The 18,116-nt window shown below is 42.5% G+C and overlaps 1 protein-coding gene across 1 annotated transcript in view; it reads left to right on the plus strand.

The window, feature by feature from the left end:
* The window catches only part of LOC147899315 (intraflagellar transport protein 172-like), a 440,631-nt gene that overhangs the window by 5,160 nt on the left and 417,355 nt on the right, over positions 1-18,116 (plus strand). The window contains exons 2-3 of the mRNA XM_087377692.1: positions 4,512-4,611; positions 4,820-4,920. Of these exons, the coding sequence (XP_087233818.1) occupies positions 4,512-4,611; positions 4,820-4,920 (201 nt within the window). The remainder of the gene's footprint in view (positions 1-4,511; positions 4,612-4,819; positions 4,921-18,116) is intronic.

Here is an 18,116-nt window from a genome sequence, read left to right on the forward strand (position 1 = left end):
ATGAGAGAAGCCCGCAAATGGAAGCTCCCCTCTCCTCTAAGGTAAAGCCTCCCTTCCCTTAGCCTCGCTATGGTTCCTCGCCATCAAGTACTCCGGTGTCCTAGTGATTGCTCCTGGTCCTCGTTTGTGAGTGTAGCCCACTCCTGCATCAGTTCGTGGCTCTCCCTCAGCATTGGCGGACATTCCTCATCAATTGGTCACCAGAAACTTGTTTTGGAGCTGTCCAGCGGCTGTTTTTTGACCTTTTGAGGTCCGATTTCAACGTTTTTTAACATTTTGGCACTGCACAAACATAAACGCCCCATTTTGTACCATCTCGATTTTTTTAAATAAAAAGTACGACCTTTTTTTTCGTACACCTGTACGAACGTTTGTACACCTGTACAGACCTCTACAGGTGGATGTGCGATAGTGCCAGGAGTCCGTACAACTTGTTAGAAGGCAATTTCGAGCAGTTTTAGGCATTTTTTGCTCAGATTTGGACTCCCATGACTTCCAACAGTGATTTGAGCTTTCCGAGCTTATCCACAAGTCATTTTGACTGTACCAACACTCCGGTACATTGACTTGAGGTTTCTGATAGCGGGGAATACTCTTTTCACACCTTGTCATCTCCGACATTGCGACATTGCGGTGTTTTCTTTTTTTCAAGAAAATTACTTCATTGAGTATGAAAGAAAACCGCGAGAGCAAGCTCAAATGCAGGAGCACATCATGCAATGGATGAGGAAAAAACAGCTCAAAATGAGCTAATGAAGAACCAAGGCGGAGGCTGAAAATGCCATCTCAACCCTGAGGAAGACTCAGAGAAGAAGGGAGATCCTCTCGACATTGCAACATTTCGGTGTTTTCTTTTCTTCAATAAAATTACTTCATTGAGTATGAAAGAAAACCGCGAGAGCAAGCTCAAATGCGGGAGCACATCATGCAATGGATGAGGAGAAAACAGCTCAAAATGACTAATGAAGAACCAAGGCGGAGGCTGAAAATGCCATCTCAACCTTGAGGAAGACTCAGAGAAGAAGGGAGATCCTCTCCAAACTCTGAAAAAAGTAACTCTCCTGGCAGTGACTGCTCTGGAGGATCCCTGTATGCTCGCCCAAATGGCCATCAAAGTGTGTATTGTGTCGGTCCAACTACTGGCCATAGCTTGGGAAGGGTGAACCTAGACATTGCGGTGTTTGACAGTCTCGAACAGTCAAATATCATTTCTCTGATCTCGGTATACTTCGGTGACCACCTCGATTGTTGTGCCATTTGATGCCGTCTACTGCTGCCGCTCCTGCCCTCGAAATTCACACCAAAACTTGCTCGTGATTCTGCCATAGATTGCCTCTCTTATTGCCTTCATTCGAGCTTCCCATTGGTGCTCATGGATCTGATTTGAGCGGCCCACGATTTGCGTCTTTAACTGGGAAGCTCCCTTGAGCATTTGGTGACTCTCCAATTGGCTTATTGAGAGTCATGACGTGATCTCCCTTGGTAGCTGCTCCTATGGCCTTCATTGACACATCATTCGAGGGCATCCTCACAGCCATACCTCTTTGCATCAGGATATGCACACTCTTGTGTGGTAGCTACTTCGGGCTCATGGGTTCTCTGCCCTTGCTATGCGTAAAATGAATGAAATCTTTTATATTTCTAGATATGTTAAGAGTTAAAGATTCTCTGCCTTGAGTAGTCCCTCTAAAAAGAATGTTTGAAGAGTTAATAAAGGTCCTCTACCTTGGATAGTCCTCCTAAAATGATGTATTTTCTCTTATATGTTTTGTGTGTGACTCCATGTTCCTAGTTAGTCCCTGGACTGTGGGAGCCTTATATTGGTAGTGATAGGGTCTAGTTATTAGGCCTGGCATATGAGTTCCAGGATGTTGGTGCATTAGTCTTCTAGACCTCTGAGTTGTTCATGCATCCACGTTGAGACATGAGCCTTTGAGTCATGTTTGGGATGTAAAGCCATGTGAGTGCTCAGTCCGACCTTTGAACCATGCTCAGACTTCAGCCTATGAGTTGGTATGGGAGCCATGTCTAGTTCAGACATTGCACAGTTTAGTAGTCATGTCACAATCATGTTTTGTCCTTGGTTCCATTCCAGTAGTCTCTCACCTTGCCTTCATGGGGGGATGTTAAAATATGAAGCCAAGTTGAGTCAGTCTGGTGTGTTCTAGTGTGAGTTCTAGTCTAGTATGTCCTATGGATGCCACGTGTCACATTGGGAGTTATCTCATATCCATAGGTGTTCATATGTGTGTGTGTGTGCTCTATATAAGAGTTGTACTTATCTAGTGTCAAATCAATCAAGTATCAAGCTACAAGCTCTTTGGTCTACATGTGAGTACTTTCATTTTGGTTCATTGCTCTAGTCATTTCATTTCCATTTCATTATGTCTCTCTTTGAGTATCACTTCCTCTCTCCCTAGCCTACCCTCTCTCTCTCTCCCTCTCCACCATGTGCCTTCAAGGTGCCTTCAAGGTGCCTACCATGGCACTAAAGCTCTTGTTGAAGGTCAACTTCTATAATTGTTGATGAGCATGAATATGGAATCCATGTGTTCCATCTCACAATGGTCCATCTCGTGGAGAGGGTTGGGGGTGGAGCACAAAAAGGCCTCTGTAAGTTCTCGATACATGTGAAGAAACATTTGATCCGTTGGATTCTATGAAGTATAGTGGGTAGTAGTTGGTGTCAATACCATGAGCACTAAGGCACAACCGGCTGCCCCTTCCCTTTCTCACCTAGATAAGCATGTGCCAACATTGAGACACCTGACTTATGGGTCAAGTCTCACAATACTCAAACACGCATGGTGCTGATATCATATAGGTGCAAAAGTCTTTGGCAAGCTCCTCGTGTGGCTGGCAAGTACAGTCCATGTCTGGATCCATTAGGCACATACACATTCTTCTATCTCTCAAGGGTCTGCAGTCCTTGGCTTGTAAGTCCTCAAGGTCTTACATTATGTTGCAAATCTTGCATGTTTTACTTGTCTTGCAATTCCTTCTAGCCTTACTTTCCTAAATTCTTGGGACCTTTATCAAGTCTCAAAGAATCAAGGGATTTTCATGCCAACTTGGCTTTAGTTCCTACCACTGAAGAAGATATTTCCAACTTGGACCAGAGCAACTGTAATGCATCTCAAGCCTTAGGAAGAATGGTGCTCACCTTTTTACCCTGAAAATCTCATGTGCAACAAACGTCATCAGCAAATCAAGTCTAAAGAGACTCGCTCACATTATCTCAAAATACAATCCTTTTAGTTCCTTTGGCCTTGCTCATATATAAGGTAGATTCCTTACAATATGGCCTCTTTCTTGAGGATTCTTTGGGACAAAATCAGTTTTCTCATTAGCTAGGGACTCAATGTCTTTCAAGATGTGTAAGACTATGAGGAAAATTTAAAAGGTGATCTCCTCATAGTAGAGAATTATAATTCAAAAGACTATCTTGGAGATTAGTGTTATATTGTCAGTGGTTTCCTCTGCTATTTATCTGACCTCTATCCATATTCTCAAGGAATATTTTATTCCCTCTTTTGATGACTTTGATGGAAATGACGTGAAGGGGAGCCTCTATGAAAACTAAAGGAGGCCTTTTAGGACACCTAGTTTTATACTAAATCTATCTCTGGAATATACATTATAGTTAAATAATTTCAAATTGTATAGTGGAGGACCTAAAAAGAAAAATTTCCATCTTACTTCATAAATGTTACAATCTTTTTCATCCATTGTCTATCATCATCCAATCATGCATTGTAACAGGCTAGAGCCTGTTTTAATTGACGTAGACAAATTGAACTACATGTAATTTGAGAAAATAAACTAGAACCGTATCATGCTTGTTATATTCTAGAAGGACTGCTTTGTAGCACAGTGGTAAGCAAACTTCTAGCTCACATTGTCTTGAAAGGCAATTCCTATGTTAAGTATGCTTGGGTGAGAATCCTTGTGTATATGCCTCGTTCTAAAATTATGCTAAGGGTTTGGCGTTGATAGGACTTTATGGTTGAGGAATAGAGTGCATGTTGTCTGGAGGAAATATCCCACATATAATGGTTGTGAATGGCCTTAGAGGAGTGCCCATGCATTGTATTTAGGGATGTCTCTCATATTGCAAGGGGAAGCTTACTGAAATTTGATCTCGAACACTATTTCTTTCATGCATAATAGTTAACCCCTAGTTGTAGACAGCTAGTCTTTATAAATTGAAAATTTCCCAAACTTAAACAATAGGTTTGCACAATTTCAGGACCCTCTGATTGAGGCATGATATAAAGAATCTTTAGATCTCACCAATGACTAATTATCATACAGAACTTAACACTAACTGCAAATTTTTCAGTCAGACTCAAAAAAATCTGTAGCTAAGGTTTTCCAAAGCAGTGCTCTTCTCGTGCAATTTTTAGCTATCCAGAATCTATTCATGAGAAAATTGTGTATAGCGATAAGAAAATTTTAGTGGTTTCATATTTTTTCAACCTATTGATGGGAGAATCTGTTTATCAATTCAGTCGAAGGCTGGCTGCTGTCACCATTGCTCGTATAGTCTACCTTTTTGATGAAACTGGAGAATTGAAGGAAAAATTTGCAACAAAGCCAGCAGACCCAAAGGTACATGGGTGAAACAATAAAATAATATCAATTCTTATGCTTTTATTCTTGATGCATGTTATAAGCTGTTATTTTTAGGTGATTGCGGCATGAGGTGGAGGGTTGGATATCATAATTGATCCTATATGTTCTCAATTCAGAAGCAATGTGTGCTATATATACAGGTTTCTTCTCTGACAATCGTGCATTCTTTTTCTGCAAGCTGTAGGGTTCCAAGCTGTATATAGTAACAGGAATGGTCTTCTCACCCGACAGCACAAAACTTGCAATTGGTCAAAGTGATGACATTATATTCATATATAAACTTGGGTAAGAGAATTCAACATAAAGCAACAGTTCCATTTATTGCTGACACAACAATACATGTAAGTTCTGGGTTAGCAAGATATGCCATTGGATGCTGTCAATAGATACCCTTGAGCAGTTTCAAGTCCTGGGAGACACACAGATAGCATCTCCTTGCTGCTCAATTTACGGGTCAAGATGCATCTCTCCTGTTGTTTACTGCTTTGTTTTTCCCCTTCCCCATCTGGCCTTCATCCCTTCCCCATGATGTCCTTTTGACATCATTCCTTGTCAAGGGTTTTTAAAGCTCTCCCCTTCTCTATAGCACATGTGCACAGTTTATTTCTAGTCTGTCCTTCTATGCAGCCCCTTCCATTTCACATCAGAGGGGCTGCCCCTCTCCCCTTTGCATCATAGTGCTGGAAGGAGATACCCTATTGGAACTGTGGGGAGACAAAGTGAACAACGAACATGAGAGTATAATCCACATAGAAAGCTCCACTGAATAGTTCCACAAATGAAAGTACAACACATGGGTTGTATATGAAATGAAATATAACATAGACTATAAAAATTAAGCTAAGTCTAGCCTACATAACCATATCAATGATTATCCCTACAAATTCCCCCTCAATGGTAGGGCTGAAGTACTTTGGAAATGTCTCAGTAGTACCTAAAGTACCCTAGTTGCACAAATTCATCCATAAGGATTTAGCAATTTATGGGAGTACAAAGAAATAACAATGTCATATTATAACTACCCTTGACATTCTTTGTATGTCTCTCATCCCAAGCCTTCTCGATGATGTACAAAGCTTTCCATGGAAAGACTCTTGGTGAAGGACCTTCCACATTGTCCTCAGATGGACACTAGATAAGGTCGATGAACCATCCTCAAGACAGCCCCGGATATAATCATGATGATTTTCAATGTGCTTCATACGAGCATGAAAGACATAAACTTTTGCAAGGCAATGCAAATCTGACTATCACAGTAAGTGGGCGTGGCCACACTGTCCTATGAATGATGCAGATCATGCATTAGCTTCCTCGCATGCATTTCATATTGGCTGTATTTTCTGCTTTATAATCTGCTTCAATGGATAAAAGAGAGACTCTAGCTTGCTTCTTATGTAGTCATGAAATGCAATTCAAGGCCAATGAGAAGCAATAGCCAAAAGTGGAATCTTTTTTTTCCAAAGAAAAGGAGGAGAAGTACATCATGCACGGCATGAGAAGACAATACTTTAATAGGACAAAATCAAGCTCTTGTAAAAGAGTTAGAAAATATCCAAGGTTGAAGCTGAAAGTGCTACCTCAACCACTTGGGAGATTCCGAGAAGAATGGGGAGCTGCTCCACTCCTTCAAGAAAACATTCCTCCTAGTAGAGGCTGCCCGTGAAGACCCCTACGTGCGGGACCAAATGGCTACAAAGGTGTGTACCGTGTCTGTCCAAATACTAGCCAATGTGTGTGTGGGGTGGACCTATGAATGATCCAAAGCCTCTATACATTCGGACCTCCAAATGTGCCACTCTGAATATGCTCACCAGAATCTCCCACTAAGTATCCACAAATGTGCATAGGTGTGTACGGAGAGCTAGGGACATTATCTAGAGAACATGACTCAACCAAATGCTATTGAAACTGAAAGAGCCCAGGAAGAGTCATGTTTCTTTTAGAACACCTGAGACCCCAAAAGAGAGAGCTAGGCTACCGAGAAATAGGTCATAAAGAAATGAGAATGCATAAAGATGCTGAATAGGCTGTAATCCCCTTCCAAATGATTATCGCCTATTTGTAGTCTCATAAGCAATTATTAAATAGACTCTTCAGCAGAGGGGCAGAAAATACATGTGGAACATGCCCCGAACTCCAACCTCCACTAGTTCACTACAATCCCTCCATGACTAGAGAGCCAAAAGAAGAGAGTGATTTTTCTATTCTTGAGGGATTTCCAAAGTCTCTTCCAAAAGGATTTTTGCAAATCAGCAAAAATCTGAAAATTCTCCCAATGAGGAGCTCTGGTGGGCTTCTAGCCTCTAACGCTGAGCCGGAATCTCTTGGCATTACTAACTGTGTATCAAAAGAAGGGGACACTCTTCTCTTGGTTCCATGCATCAGCCCATTCCCACTCCTCGGGGTTCGACTATAAATACTTTATGGGGATACCTCCACAGAGCCTAAGGCCCAAGGGAACGTGACTTAAGTTCAGGTCTAGATACCATCTTGACTCAAAAAATCACTGTTTCACATGACCTATAACCCTGATAGGCTGAAATACAATATACATACGAACGGCATGTGTAGATCTAGGTAACCTACCCCCAGATTGAACATCAAAGACCCAGGCATCCCTGTTTGATCCTCATAGTCCCACAACCTGAAGTGGGATCCCTGAACTTATAAAGGCCCCTAGCCACGTGTCCTGAGAGTGAATCCAATCCAAGGGTATGGTTGCATCAATCTGCAGGATTCTCCTTGCACTTCCCTTTGAGGTGACTTACTAACTAGGATCGGTGATCATCTGGAAGACATTTGAAGATCCTACAAGAACCCATAGAGGAAGCATAATCTCTCTAACATGAAGAGCATTGCATATAGTGAGAAGTATCTACTCGTCTGCCATGCTTATTCCTTTGGCCATTAATGTTTCCTGACCAATCCAAGTCTGTGGCAAAGTCATAGTCTCGAGCATAACATAAACCAAAATTGAGTGTACCATGTACATATTTGAGAACCCATTTAAGTGTATTCCAATGAGTGACTGTGGGACAATGCATAAATTGAATGAGCAACCTTATAGCAAAAGCAATCTCGTGGGCTCACAGAACATGAATAGATGAGGCTGCCTACCAATTGTCTGTAAAGAGTACCATCAAACTTTTCAGCGGTGTCATGCTTATTGAGCTTGAGGTCTTTCTCAAGAGGACTAGCTATGGGTTTATTGTTTTCCATCTTAAATTTTTGCAGGAGAGTCCTAGCATACTTTGTCTGTGACATGCATGTCCCTTCCTTTGTTTTCCAAAATTCAATTCCCAGACAATAGTGCAATAAACCCAAATCTGTCATTTAAAGGTGTGAGACAGTATAGATTGCACTTGCAATTTTTTGGTCGGTATTACCCGTGAGTATCATATCATCCACGTAGAGAACTAGGAAGATTAGGATTAGTATGAGTATTGACAAAGCCCTTGGATGGCAAAATCTGATGTATCTTATAATACCACGCACACGGTGCTTGCTTGAGTCCATAACAAGATTTCTTAAGACTGCACAACTTGTGCTCATCCTTTGACCACAAATCTTTGGGGTTTCTGCACATGAACCTCCTCCTTGAGATCCCCATTCAAACAAGCAGTCTTAACATCCATTTGGTGCACCAACCATCCATAACATGTAGCTAAGGAAATGACACAATGAATGGTAGTCATTTTTGCTACTGGAGCAAAAGTTTGCTCACAGTCAATTTCCTCTTCCTATGCATACCCCTTGGCAATAAGATGAGCTTTCTACTTCTCTATTGTGCCATCTAAGTGATATTTCACCCTATAGATCCATTTGGTGCCCACAATGGAAATGCATCATCTAAAGAATGAGAAACCAGGCTTACATCCTCCAAATTCCTCCATCCTTACCTCCTATATCTGCATCGTGCCAGCGTCCCGCACCATAGGTTTGAATGAGGACTGACTTGAGGTACCCACCATAAAAGCAGGAGCTCCTAACTGCTCTCCAGTCCTTAGAGTCTACACTCTCAATCTCCTCTTATCCTCTAAATCCTTGAGTTCTTTGTCTTTGAGCAAGCAGGGGCAACTCCGTGAAAGAAAACCACTATCCCACTGTGTTGGCCATGGTCCAAGCAAAACTTCCCATGGACGGGTTGGTTCTTTGCGCAATGGTGTGTCCGATCACCAATCTGATAAGGTCATTGAAAAGGGGGGGCTATCGTTTCCTCTCTTCAAATGGCATGGGATGCCTTTGAAAAAGTGTCGCTTGTACCACATCCCAAGCCCTAAGAATAGATGCTATGAATCTCACCAGTAGCCATCATCCTAGAAAGAATCCACCTAGTATTGGGATCCCAAGGGGTCCCAACTCTGGCCGAATTGCTCCTTCCACGACTCACTACCAAGCAGCAGCCTCTGACAATGAACTTTGCGAGTAACGGTCTGCTCTGGCACTTTGGGTCCGCAATGCCTAGCCCTCCTATGGACTGTGGCTGAATAATCTCATCTCTATCCTAGCCGGGTGGCCATTCCCTCCTAACCAAATGTAGTTCCTGAAGAGTTGCTTAACCTGGCCGATGCAAGATCAAGAGAAGGCCCAGCTATGTACCACATAGTAGCATATAATACTTGATTGGAAACCACTGCTCTACTTGCCAAGAATAGCTTGGACGAGCTCCAATGCAAGAGCTTCCTCCAAATTCTCAGAACTAGTGGTGCCAACTGCTGCTCTGATGTGATGTCCAGCCCTACATGACTACCTAGGTATCGCACTGCAGTCCCTCTAGGCACCCGAGTAAAATCTCTGTGCGGTCTCCAGTCTGGGTGTGGTGTATCACTAACCCAAATCCTGTAGGACTTGTGCCAGTTGATAAGAGACCATGAAGTGAGAAAAATACCTCCATATGGCTGAAACAAATGGCTTGAGTTGTCTACCCCTCCATCAGGATTCATTGCTGTATCATTTGCAAACTTTGCATCAAGAAGCTTCTCCAAAGCTGCAATGGGCAGCCTGATGCCATGAATACCCGTGCCTCTGTCTTTTAGAAAACTTCTTCTTTCACTTAGTAAAGAAGGATAACTTTATTTCAAACAAAAAATATTAACAGCGTGGTCATATTTTGTAATTATTGTCTTTTCCATTAATTGTTGTAGCGAATGCTGTTTTTGTATATCATCATAGAAATTCTCATTTGTTTTTTGTGATAGCAGATTTCAATGCAAGAAGCTGTAAGTTTATATCCCTTGCATAATGCTTACACCCTATTGCAGGCTAGATTGGGGAGATAAAAAATCAATTTGCAACAAGTTTCAACAAACCTTGCCAATTGTTAGCATTCTTTGGCCAAGGTCAAACCAATATGAGATATTGTTTGGTCTAAACGATGGAAAAATTAAGGTAAAGCATTTGATGAATTTCCTGAAGTATTATACTTAGAATGTTTATATAATAATGAGTTTCTTATACTTAGACTTTACAACAGTTATATAACACAATTTAATGTGAACTTCAACGGTACTCAATCTAGAACTTTCTTGTTAGTGTTTAGTGCCTTAGAAAAAGCTTGACTCGAAAAGAAGTATAAGGAGATGACTTTTTGTTTGAGTACAGCTGCATTAACCAGTGTATGCCAACTTAATTTCAGTTTGATGTGACCTCATGCCGCCCTAAGACCCCATTGTGGGGAGCAGTATGATTTTGAGTTGCCTCTCCGTACTCAAGGCCGTACACTGGGCCATACTCAGACCGTACACTTCCTGGCTGCAATCTTGACTGGTTGGCTGGCCTTTTAAAGCTGAAACCGAGCTCAAACTTCCAGCTCTATGATTTATCCATAGGGATTTCCTTTTCAACCTACAAAGGCAGCTTCAGCTATCTTTGGCCTCTCCCAATCAGCCCCTCCCTCAGCCTCCCTATCTCTCCTCTCCCTTCTCCGGCCTTCCCCTCAGACTGTCCCTCTCCCACGTGAGAGACAAATCTACACTTTACGTGAAATCAGGAGACTGAGACTGGGGATCACTATGCTTGTAGATGCACTGTATAGTATGAGCTCAGTGGATAACACCACTATCTTTTAGTACCCGTTTTGGCCCACTTAGAGAGTTCGTAGCACATCCAGATCAGCGGAGGGTGGCTCTTTTCCTTCTCGACGCCCAGAGACACAGAGATCAGCTCATATAAGCATAGAGGAGAGCACATAAGGGACAGTCCGGAGCCTAGTCAGAGCACGATCATGGACTTTTTCTTTAGTGATCCAGGTTAGGGACAGCAGGGGATCAGACACAGGAGAGAGCCAGAGGACAACTCATGAGATATGACCCCGAGTGGACACTCACATGAGAGCCACAAACACATCTTCTCTCTTCAACTTGGGGAGACAAACCACTAGAGTGACTGTAGCACTTGCCCGATGAATGGGCCACATCATGGAGACTACAGAGAGGAGGGAGATGGACCTAGAGAGGCCGAGAGACGGCAGCATTCTACAATTGATTTTCTCTCTCGATGCCAACCCTCTCCAAATTTTGAGCCACTATCAGACAAGATCCTCTTGTCTCTCCTCCTCGTCCAGTTTTGTTGGTCCCATAGACAACATACAGAGGTCCAATCACTCGGGGTGGGTGAGGGTGACCGACTGGTAGATTACCAGGGGATTGTCCTTGGTGGTTTGCTCCCCTTTATGGGTTTCTCTCACAGCAATAGCATGATGTACTACTATTATGTCTCGTCATCACAAGCATCAGCCTTGGGTAGGAGCCCATTTCAGTGGCCCTACTCTTAGGTTTCATTGTATTTGGTTTCTTTCAGTCTCATAGGCCCTTTGGTCATTTGTAGACGTTAATAAACTTTCTTTCTTTCTTTCTTCTTTCTCTCCAGGGCATATAGAGATCGCACTTTTGGACGCATAGACTACCGTGTGGTATGTGCACACAGTGAGGTGGTTTGAGAGACTGGGGTTACATATAAATAGACTTCCTCCTTTCCAGTACAGCATTGATGCACCATTCTCCCCACTCCAATATCATGAGGTCAACCAGGTGATACGTGAGGATCTTCTAAAGCTACACACATTCCAGACCTGTTTTGATGTGACTATGTAGGATACAGCTTTTTGGTTTTGTATGGGGGTGGATGCTCAGTTAGTAGCTCCACCCCTCCAGTTGGATGTGTAGTAGGTTTTTGTTCACACACAGACCCATCGGTCTTCCGAAGGCTTTGATAAACTTTCTTTCTTTCTTTCTCTCATAAAAAAAGAGAGAGAAATATTATCACTTGTGTTCATATACTTGACGCGGGCATGTTTGTTGGATACAATATAAAGTTGGATCTCCCTATCTTTGTCACAAGGAAATCAAGTATATGTCAGACTCTACAAAGCACACCTATGAATTTAATTCTGCTTCTTTTTTACTTTTTTTGTGAGTATGTATAGAGGCAAGAATGTCAAGATATAACCTCATTTATTTCCTTTCTTAATACCTTTGAAAGTGGTGGACTTTCCTCCTTTTTTCCTTACTTATTGCCCTTACTAAAATGCACTCATGAGCTCCCTACTTCGCCGACATTTATGACAATTTTCATTAATATAGGTGGGACAGCTACGTACTAATCGCACCACGACACTTTATACCCATGGAGCATGTAGTCCAGTTGTGAGTCTTGCTTGCAGTCCTGATGGCTCTATGTGCTTGGCTGGCCACCTGGATGGTTCAATATACAGGTATGAATGCGATGCTACTAGAAAACGTTCACTATGCTTAAACATTGTTGTGGAAAACAAATCTTCTGTACTCTTTGCGGGCATTAGACACGATCAAGAACAAGCGAGCCATTTTTATTCCTAATTACGGAATTCAAAAATTAAATTCTCCTTTTTTTGAAAATCGATTATGACTGATTTAGCATGAATCTAAAGTTTCACTCATTCTTTTTCATAGTTGTAATGCATGCGGAGCACAATTTTCTTTTGCAAATTCCCTTACAAACTTCTTTTTTTGGTATCTTGATCCTGACCTTGTTCTCCTGGCACTTGGGTCTTGGAGACTATGGTTATATGGTGGTTCCCTCATTAGGTTCTTGCAGTGGAACCCAGGGGAGTGGGGATGGATTGATAAAGGGCACCGAGAGAAGAGCATCCCCTTCTTTTGTTACACAGTCATAAATGCTAGAAGATTTCAGCTTAGCAGTAGGGGTTGGAGGCCCTCCAGAGCTCCTAATTGGGATAGTTTTTGGATTTTTGCAGAGGTGCAGAAAGGTTTTTGGAGGAGGCTTTGGAAATCCCTCAGGAATAGAAATATCACTCTCTTCTTTTGGCTTTCTATGCATGGAGGGATTGCAGTGAACCTGTGGAGATCTAGGTTCGGGGCTAACTCTTCTTGTCCTTGATGCCACGCAGCAGTTGAGTCAGTTCAGCATTGCCTTTGGGAGTGCAAATAGGCGAGGACGTTCTGGAGGGATGTTGCTAGGATTTTTAGCATATTTTATAGAGCACCCTTCTTCATTACTTGGGGATCAATGGCATGGTTATCTCTTACTGGCCTTCAGGTATATTTCGAGGGGACATGATTTAGACTCAACCTTCATTATACGACGACACTCTGTGGAGTCTTGTTCTTTTTAGGATGTTCCCTTCACTCCTTTCAGAGCTGCTCATGCCTCGGTGGACACATCATGGGAGATTTTGGCTAGCATTGCAGCTTGACATATTTGGAAAGCCAAATGTACGGAGGCGATGGAGGGTTCCCAGGTTCACCTCTCTCAGTCTATGGCTAGGTGGCCATCTGGGAGAGCATGTAGGAATCCTCCAGAGCAGCTACTGCCAGAGAGGTACTTTTTTCAGAGTTTGGAGATGATCTCCTTTCTTCTGTGAGTCTCCTTTAGGGTTGAGGTGGTACTTTCAGCCTCCACCTTGGATTTTTGTTCGCTCGTTTTGAGTTGGATGAAAACTTAACATATCTCCCATATTCACAGGTTTCTATGAGGATGTGATGACAATTTTGCAACATCCATACCACAATCTCTAACTAAGCCTCACTGAAATTTGAGGTGCAATCTTATCAGAATGCCTGTAGTGTCAACTCTTCCCCTCTAAAGCCAATTCAAAAAATTGTTTTAAGCATGACACGGTACCTTGACTTTTGCTTGTAATGTCTCACCTGTATTTCTACGTTTCTTTTTAATGTGCATAGTGAAACATGCCAATTACATCATCAATTTCAAGAGAAATAACCTTGTGTACCGCAACAATGCACCAAATAGGGTGCAGAAATAATAAATATCAAGTTTGGTTCCTTTGGTGTCTCTTTACGAACCAAAGTTTGAGTATTCATAACCGTGTTCCAGAAAGGGTCAAGATGCACAAGTGTTGAAATCTGAATGGACACTTTTGGGACACTTTTTTTTTTCAAAAATATTACTTCATTCAGTATGAATAAAAGCCGCAAGAGCAAGCTCAAATGTGGGAGTACATCATGCCATGCATGAGAAAAAAAAAAACCATATTGAGTCACGTATGCACCTATAAAGCTGATTTCAAATCTTGAATTGCTTGTGCATTGAATACAAGCTGCATGCATGATCTATTGTCACATGAAGATTTGGTCATGTCTTGATGTGTGTATGCATTGTTCCAGTAGCGTGCAAAGGACTTGTGCACCCTATGCAAGAATCATAGATGTAGCCATTTCTTTTTTCAATGACTTCCATTAAGTATGAATAAAACCCGCGAGAGCAAGCTCAAAGCGGAGATATATCTGCAATGCATGAGAACAAGCAGTCCTAAAAAAGATGCAAAAAACAAACAAGGTTGATGCTGAAAGTGCCATCTCAACCCCACATTAGACTCAGAGAAGAAGGGGGAAGCCCCTCCATTCTCTGCAGAATATAGCCCTCCTAGTAGAAGTTGCCCGAGAGGGCCCTTGTATGCTCGCCCAGATGGCCATCAGTGTGTGTACAATGTCTGTCCATATACTGGCCAAGGTGCTAAACCTGGGATCCATCCCATTCCTCCGTGCATCTGGCTCTCCAAATATGCCATGCTATAATACTTACCAGTATCTCCCAATAAGAGTCCACAGAGGCATGCACAACTTTAAAAAGTGAGATAGGAATATCCTCTAGAGAGTATGGCTCAACTAAGTGGCATCGAATCAATAAGGCCCAAGATTAGTCACGTCTCTCATAAATAGTCACTCACTAGTATTCTCCCAATAAGAGTCCACAGAGGCATGCACAACTTTAAAAAGTGAGACAGGAATATCCTCTAGAGCGTATGGCTCAACTAAGTGGCATCGAATCAATAAGGCCCAAGATTAGTCATGTCTCTCAAAGTGAGACTGGAATGTCCTCTAGAGAGTACAGCTCAACTAAGTGGCATCGAATCAATAAGGCCCAAGGTTAGTCACGTCTCTATGATCTGTCAACTCATTGTCTAGAAGCCTAGCTTCATGTCTGAGGTGAAGTCTCAGCCCAAAAATATCAGCTTGAGATCTAATGTAGATACTCATAGCTTTAACTACAAACAAAAAGAGAAAAGGAGCAATAGGGCATCCCTGGCAGACTAATATAGAAATATGGAACCTCTCTCCCCTGACCCTACCAATAGGGGTGTGTGTGTACATCTTTTCTTCGTTTGGGTTCGCTACTGGGCACTATGGACTTTATGGACATATAGGAATTGTAAAGTATTTGGTGATCCTACTCTCTCTCTGTTTGGCTTTTTTAGGTGTTCTCTGCAGCAATCTTTCTTTGATTGCTTGCAGACCCGCTGCATAGATCATGAGGTCTTTTTGGCATATACTGAAATTTTCAGTTGATGTAATTGTAGCACCTTGTTTTGAGGTTGTTACTCATATAATATAATCAATCAAAGATTTCACCAAAAAAAAAAAAGAGAGTGTGTGTGTGTATATATATATATGTCATTGGTGTCTGATTCTCAGGAGACTGTGCCTCATTTATTCTGGCATTGCCCGTCTTCTCGGCAGTTTCTGGATTCTCTTCAACAAAGGCTACGAGCGAGATTCCCGACTGTTCTCTTCATGAAATTTTTATGGCTCTTTGTTTTTCATTCACAGCGACCGGAGTTTCATCTTTTATTTATTTGGGCTCGCTATTGGGCACTTTGGACTTTATGGACAAACCGCAATTGTAAAGTCTTTAGTGATCCCAATTTTTCTTCGTTTTCTTTCTTTAAGCGTTCTCTGCAGCAATCTTTCTTTGATTGCTTGCGGACTCACCAAATAGATCAGGATGTATATTTGGCTTATATTGAGATCTTAAGTTGATGTATTTTCTAGCGCCTCTTTTTTGAGGTGACTATTCTTGTAATATAATCAATCAAAGCTTTCACTTTAAAAAAAAAAAAAGTGTGTGTGTTCGATTGTCTGCAAACTCATTGCATAGATGTATATTTGTCCTACATGGACATTTTTGCTTGATGTACTATTTCAGCTTACCAATTTTTTCTGAATAGCTCTCTTGTAATATAAAGCACTCAAAGTTTTCAATTATGCTCCTGTACAAAGCCAATTTGTGTATCATGGATGATGTTGGTAAGATGAGGCGGCAACTGCAAACTCAAGACCTTAGCAAGGATCTTGTATGTGGTGTCAATCAAGGTGATCGGTCTCCACTTCCGGATGTCTGACCTATCTCTCCCTTTTGGATCAATATACTTAAAAGGAGTGACTCCTTCCATACTCTTCATGAGGACAACCATTCACTTGAGGTTGGAAAGTTGTTGCACAAGAGATTGCATTTTTGCTAAGTGAAATAGCAAGAGCAATGAACAAAATGAAAGTACTCACATGTAGACCAAAGAGCTTGTAAGCTTGATACTTGATTGATTTGACACTAGACAAGTACAGCTCTTATATAGAGCACACACACATTTTTGAACACCAATGCATATGGGATAGCTCCCAATGTGACACGTGGCATCCATAGGACACTTTAGACTAGAGCACACTAAAATGACTCATCTTGACTCAGTCACTGGGATCCTGGGTCCTATTCCCCGAGTCTCTCTATGGAGGCGAGGTCTCGTCGTAGTGCACGCTCGTACTCCTGAAGAGCCCTCCTCTGTCTAAGGGAGTGAGACTGCAATTTCTCACTAGTCCTCTGAATCGCATCTGCCACCCATGAAGCTCAACCCTCACAGGGTATTGACTCAGGTTGCTGCCAAACCTGTGCAATAACCAGCTGAATCTCCTCATGCTGCAGTAGGTCCTCTAGAATGCGGCCCCCTTTGGGGAAGACCACGACAGAGCTGCTTTAGGTATAATATTGTTGGAGAGTGATTTGACATCGTGGTGCCTACTAGAATCCCTGTAGAGCCACCTCTATAGAGTGCCTAGTCCCCGATGTAGAAGCGATCCAGCCTCTCCAGCAATCCATCATGTCGCCTCTGGCCGAATGAGAAGAGAAGGCTGCCAGGGATCCTGCTGAACTCTGGCTCTCTCCACGGGTCTCTGCCACTGATCATGAAGATGAACTGCTCCCAAGTGCTCCGCTCTTCTGCTGGCATCTCGCCAAATTAGGCACCCCCTTGTTATGAGTATCTTTCTTATATCTTTTTTGGGATGCCACTCCTCAGAATCTCACTCTTTCAAGGCAGTCTTGGATTTATTTTATACTGCAGTAGGTGCACACATCAATTGGAATAAATAAATTGGCTTTTGAATTAGTGACATGGACACTTAAAATTTGGTGGCTGATATTGGATTTACTTGGATTCAAAGAGGTGTCTCTATCGTACTTGGCATGCCAAGTCGGTATGGGTATCGCTCCTTCACAACAATTTGCCCTTGTGTTGGAGAACATCGAAAGAAAACTCCTCTTTTGTAGTTCAGTGGTTGTTAACCAGGTTTTGAGGCCACGGCCTGGTTTGTTTGCTTTTGTTAATGCCATTCTATCGATTGCATCATGCACCTCACGAGGCCTACAAGATTGCAGTGCAGGGCTTTGCTTTGCAAAGTTGTGGTCCAGGGGACTTCTTCCTGGGCAAGAGCCATGGAAATATTTTCTTTTTCGTTGCGTACATACTCCTGTGGGTGGAGATTGGATGGGTAGTGTTAAGCCAGGCAATCTCCAATTCTAGAGGACAGGATAATCAAAGGCCAAACTGGCGCAAAGGTCCGATCACTTACAGGTAAAAACACCACAGGTGAATCTCCGTCAGGACACAAATCAACAACCAAAACCCGGACAAAACTCAACAATCAAAGCCCTGTCAAAAACAGGCCCCTGAAGAGCCCAGGATCGGAGGCCACAAATGGCCCCATTCTGGCCGACCAGACTGACCTGGTCTGTCAATATATGGCTGACCAGACTGACCAGGTCGGTCAGATCTGGGCCGACCAGCTGGCCGACCAGCTGGTTGACCGACTGGCCCTTCCCTATTTAAAGGGGGGGGGCCTAGGTGCTCCTGACCATTTTCAAGCTCCAGAGGTCCCTGCACACCCTGAGCCACTTCTGCCTCCTGGCTGCCT

This window comes from Dipteris shenzhenensis, chromosome 8, assembly GCF_047967505.1.
Source record: "Dipteris shenzhenensis isolate YYH24624 ecotype China chromosome 8, Dip_SZ_1.0, whole genome shotgun sequence".
In the NCBI taxonomy this organism is placed as follows: Eukaryota; Viridiplantae; Streptophyta; class Polypodiopsida; order Gleicheniales; family Dipteridaceae; genus Dipteris; species Dipteris shenzhenensis.